General features: G+C 39.9%; 1 protein-coding gene across 1 annotated transcript; it reads left to right on the top strand.

Moving 5' to 3' along the window:
- Positions 1–2,582: 2,582 nt before the first annotated feature.
- Positions 2,583–3,912, top strand: LOC118712671 (olfactory receptor 1009-like). Its single transcript, XM_036426633.1, has one exon. It carries the CDS (start codon positions 2,710–2,712, stop codon positions 3,667–3,669), a length of 960 nt encoding a protein of 319 aa, XP_036282526.1. The 5' UTR covers positions 2,583–2,709; the 3' UTR covers positions 3,670–3,912.
- Positions 3,913–5,495: the final 1,583 nt, after the last annotated feature.

Genomic DNA, 5,495 nt, shown 5'->3' with positions numbered 1-5,495 from the left:
AATGGGTTCCTTCTGCGGAGTGGGCACTAACAAACTTCACTTTTATGTCATGAAAGTGGAGCCGCTCTCAACAGAATTTCAACATCCAGAATGGCTAAGCCATGTCTCACACAATTTTGAAAATTGTTGTTTAAATACTTTAAACAACTCTAATTGTTTAAATACTTTTGAGCAACCAAAAATGTTCAAATACTTTCAGATAACAGTTGTTGTTCACAAGATTTGCTCTTCATTGGATTTGAAACTTAGAACAGTCTCTTGTTTTCAGACATTATAATGTGAAAGGGAAGCAAACTAATCTTGTGGAAACTATGGGGGAGAAAGACTTAGAAATCTTGGCAAAACCCTGTTAAACAATTCTCTACACATCTGTGTAAGTAAAATGCAATGGTCTCAAAAAAGAATTCAGTTGGGTAAGGGAAGGCTGACTAGAAGGGCTGAAGGTGAGTTTGCAGGATTTATGGAAGAAACCTGGAGGCATTTTGCAAACTGAGAACCTCAGAGTATATCTGTAAGGCTGTTGGTCAAAGTCACCACAATTGAGACTTACTGAGAGTTGAGCCTCTGAAGGAATTGAATAGCCAGCTGGAAATTGGATGAGAGTAGTAGAGGATTAGAAGGGAATGCAGTTTGAACCATGGAAAGATGGTGAGAGGTGGGAAGGTGGGAATGACAGAAAATTTTATGTACTAGAGAATACAGGAGCTCAGCCTAAATACAATGCTGAGAGTGACATGAGTGTGTGTGTGTGTGTGTGTAATTGAGCTGCCATCCAATCAGAGAAAAAGGAAAAGATTAATAAGCATTGTAAATCAAAGACTCATGGATAAGAACTAAACCCCTAAGAAAGTTAGAAAAGAGTAAACACAAAAGATACCTAAGTGGAGATACAAGGCAGGAAGTTGACTTTGTTAGGTTAAACTTCAAGACTGACTCATGTGATAGGATTCTTCCATACCACCAGAACCCTGACTTTTAGGGTTGCATATTCTAAACTTTACAGTAAGCAGAAGGTTGGTCTGCGAAGTGAGGGTGGGGTGTTCTAATGAATTCAGTGAAGCAGGGTGGGATGTTCCAATGAATTCTACAAAGTCCCATTATCACAAGCCCAGCTCTGGAAAGAAGGAGAGGTAGCCGGACAGAAAGTAGAGTCCTAAAACTGACTAGTTCTTCTAAGGCCACAGTCTTCAAAGTAGGATTGGATACCCCTGAGGGTAAGTGAAGAACTTTCAAGGGATTCATAGGCAAAACAAAAGCAATTTTCAGACCTTCAGTGTCTACTGGGAAAAAAAAAACAAAAAAAAAAAAAAACAATGTTCATGAGAGTTTATTTGTGATGAGGGTAATGTATCCTTTATCATCTTCTTTTTCACAATTGCCCTTCTCCCATCTTGAAAAGAAGTGCAGTCTTCTAACCCATCTTGAATTTCAGTATGTCATTTCACCAGCCTACAAAACTTCCAGGCTCCCACACAGAGATAATTTCATAAATAAGTGTTGAAAAAGTAAATTACTTGAATGACTGCCTATAAAATCCTTTTTAGTTATATGGGAATCTTTCAACAAAATGGAGGGAGGATCTTCTCAAATGAATCAATGATGGAATGTTTAAAATCATTTTTGATACTACATCACTATGTGATTCTTGGCATTAACTAACAAGGAATTCAATGAGTTGGATGGCATTATCATTAAAAAAAATAAAAATAAAAAATTTCTTATATTCCTATCTATTCATTTATGTCAACAATGTTTCTCAGAACTTCCTTCTTTACAGACAAAATATTTGAGTGGCCAAGGTACTCATATAGATCCTTATGTGCTGAACAGACCCTTCTAAACTTGTCAGTTATAATCAGATGTAGTGTCTCCTTTTACTAGACAAATGCACATGGATTTTTTTGTGTGTTGCCTGGGGCTACACTGGCACAAAGATCCACAGCCAGGCAGGCAGTTCAGGGAAGATGCATTCACTCACTGTCAGATTGTCAAAACCAGATATGATCTTAGACATCTTCCATATCAAAACTTGACTTTGCCAATGAGGAAGCAGAAGCCCAGATAGAGAATTGTCCAAGGTTTTGAAATTGTGCAAGGCAGCAGTATAGATGTTTGCCTATGCTGCCATCTTGGTTTTTCCAGGGTTTTCTTTTGTTGGGTGATGAAAATGTTCTGCAATTAAGTATAATAGTAGGGATGGTTGCTTACTTGTGAATATACTAACAATCACTAACTTATTCATTTTTAAATGATGAATCTTATGGTATGTGAAGGATATCTTGGTTTTTAAAAAGACAGAATGAATTGTCAGATAGAATTATAAGCATATTTGTCAAAACAGGCATAAGATGTTGGGGAAGAAGCCTTACATTTATCAATCACCTGCTGTGTCCCAAACATTCAAATATTTTATTTGTTTGTTTATTTTTTAGGCCACACAGAAACCCTGAGAAGTAGGCATGTTTTCTTCATTCCACAGATGAGAAAACTAAGGCTTATAGATGTAGCTTACCCAAGGTTACATAACTAGTCAGTGCCATAGTCAGAATTAAGGCAGGTCAGCCTGACTTCATAGTCCATGTTCTGCCCATGATAGCATGATACTTCCATTTAGCTTCTTGTGACTGTTCTCCCTCATTCCAACTTGCACAGTGGTGGACATGTTTGAGTAATAAGTGTTTGGGTGATTACCAATTGTCACCTCTGCAGATGACACCTGGAGAACTAGCCCTTGCCAGTGGCAACCACACCCTAGTTACCCAGTTCATCCTGCTGGGATTCTCCAAGTATCCAGATCTCCAGGAGCTTCTTTTTGGAGCCTTCTTGTTCATCTATGCCATGACAGTGGTGGGCAACCTGGGGATGATGGCGCTCATCCTCACAGATTCCTATCTCCATAGCCCCATGTATTTCTTCCTCAGTGTCCTCTCTTTCCTTGATATTTGTTACTCTTCTGTGGTCACACCCAAGTTGTTGGTCAACTTTCTGGCCTCTAAGAAGTCCATCTCTTTCAAGGGCTGTGTGGTCCAGCTGGCCTTCTTTGTGGTACACGTCACAGCTGAGAGCTTCCTGCTAGCCTCCCTGGCCTATGACCGCTTCATGGCCATCTGCCGACCCCTCCATTACAGATCTGTCATGACCAAGGGGACCTGTCTCCAGCTGGTGGCTGCTTCCTATGCATTGGGTGGAATTAACTCTGTTCTCCAGACTGGGAATGTCTTCGCCCTGCCTTTCTGTGGGCCCAATCAAGTGACACACTACTTTTGTGACATCCCACCCCTTCTCCAGCTGGCGTGTGCCAACATAGCCACAGCAAGGGTGATCCTCTCCATCCTCTCTTCTCTGGTTACCCTTGTGCCTGCTGCAGTCATTCTCACCTCCTACAGCTTGGTCTTGGTGGCCATGGGGAGGATGCGCTCAGCAGTTGGGAGGGAGAAGGCCCTCTCCACGTGTGCCTCCCACTTCCTGGCCATTACCATTTTCTATGGCACCGTGGTTTTCACATATGTTCAGCCTCATGGATTCACTAATGATACCAGTGACCAAGTAGTGTCAGTCTTCTACACCATCATAATTCCCATGCTCAACCCTTTCATTTATAGCCTCCGAAACAAGGAGGTGAAGGATGCTCTGCAGAGGAAGCTCCAGGTCCACGTCTGTCCCTGCTGAGCCCTGCAAGGCTGTTTGTTGGGTTGAGAAAGGCATAACATCTTCCAAATCACATTCTGCATTGACCTAACCAAGAGCAGCCCTGGTTTTGAAGGAGGCGGAAGAAGTGGAGAAGAAACAGCAAATATCATACTCTGTCCAGAGCACTGCAGCTTTTAAAGCATCTTTATATCCATTATCATAGTGAATCTTTGTCACTGTGTTGGGAAGCAGCATTGTTGATGGTGATGCATTTTATGAATGAAGGATACTTGACTCTGAAAATAAATTAGTTACCTGAAGCCATACAGTTAGTGAGAAAATAAGTGTTCGACATCAGAACTTCCACAGCAAAACAAAGGAAATTTCAATTATACCACAGCCACAGTTAAGTCTTTTATTGGGATCTCATCCTAGCTTTCAAAAAATATCAGACAAGGGCCAATAGTCATTTCTGTTTTGCACTGACTTAGTGAAGTGGAGATAGGCTAGGCTACAAGTGGCTCTGTTTTTTAATTCCTGTTCCAAAAAGAAAGATGACTAGGACATAACTGTCCTTATTTCTTATTGCTGCTATATTCCACTGAGCTGTTCCATTTAATAAAACCTCAGGATCAAGAGAGATCTTTCCTTATACATACAGATGTTTTCTAGCCAGATGTATGCACACATCTCATTATTCTCAGGAAGTGGGTGAAAGAGAGGGGGGGGGGAGTGTGTTTTGGGCAGTTACAGAATTATATGACACTGTGATTAGGAGACTGATTAAAAAATATATTTGGCATGAACATCTTTAAATTTATATGAAATGTGGTGAGTATATGTGATTGAACTTGACCTAACTTGGGGTTGAACACTGGACTGGAAGCCATGCTCTTAAGTGAATACAATCTGAACTGAGTCAGCTTCACCCTGAGAGTTGTGGATCACTGAAAAGGCTTCTTTCAGATTCAAATAAAAATTTTCTAAATACAGAAAATCTTATTACAAAAACAAGTTTATCACAGAATCATTTTTGAAAACAAAATAAAAATTAAAAACAACCTAACTGTTCAAAGATGGAAAAGGATGAAATGGTTCATCCCCCAGATGGATGATGATGGAGCCACTAAAAATTATGCTTGTGAGAAAGGACTACATGATCACATGGAAAACAGCAGTCAGAATAAATACAGTGATTACAGCAATGTGAGAAAAATGATTGGCATTCTAGCTGATTTGGCTCACTGAAAAGAGTGTCAGCCTGTGGACTGAAGGTTCCCAAGTTCTATTCCAGCCATGATTTCAGGCTCAATCCCCAGTAGAGGGCATGAGGAAGACAGCCAATCAATGATTCTCATCATTGATGTTTCTATCTCTCCCTCTCCCTTCCTCCCTGAAATCAATAAAAATAAGAGTGTGAGTGGGGGGAGGGAGGGAATGGGGAAAAACACTCAAAAGTGTAACTAATGGTTGTATTGGAGTGATAGCACCATGGGGATATGTTTTTGTATTTTTCTGAATTTTTTTCCAAAACTTTTGTGATGTCATGTTTAATTTTGATACTTTATTCTAAAATCAAATAATTAATCTTTTCCAGGAAGCTGAGTGTGAGACTTCCTCCATTTCATCTTCCTTTCTTTGGCCAATATTTCCTAAATTCCTCTGATGCTCCCTATTCCTTTAATGCATAAACTATGTTTTTAGAATATGCCCACAAGAGAACTCAAAACTGGAACATTACAGTGAAGTGACTTGGTAAAAATTAATCCAATTCATTCATCTGTAAAAGTATTTATGAAGCACTTAGGTGGTGGGTCCTACCTGGGTTAGTAGGTAGACCATATATTTTTTAATCATAGTCTATC

The sequence above is a fragment of the Pipistrellus kuhlii genome, unplaced genomic scaffold, assembly GCF_014108245.1.
Source record: "Pipistrellus kuhlii isolate mPipKuh1 unplaced genomic scaffold, mPipKuh1.p scaffold_m20_p_9, whole genome shotgun sequence".
Taxonomy (NCBI): Eukaryota; Metazoa; Chordata; class Mammalia; order Chiroptera; family Vespertilionidae; genus Pipistrellus; species Pipistrellus kuhlii.
The sequence above is the reverse complement of the archived record's forward strand: the minus strand, read 5'-3'. Positions and strand labels throughout refer to the sequence as shown.

Bases quoted from the DNA above. Each gene is read 5' to 3' on its own strand.
- LOC118712671 (XM_036426633.1), top strand. From the start codon at position 2,710: ATGACACCTGGAGAACTAGCCCTTGCCAGTGGCAACCACACCCTAGTT.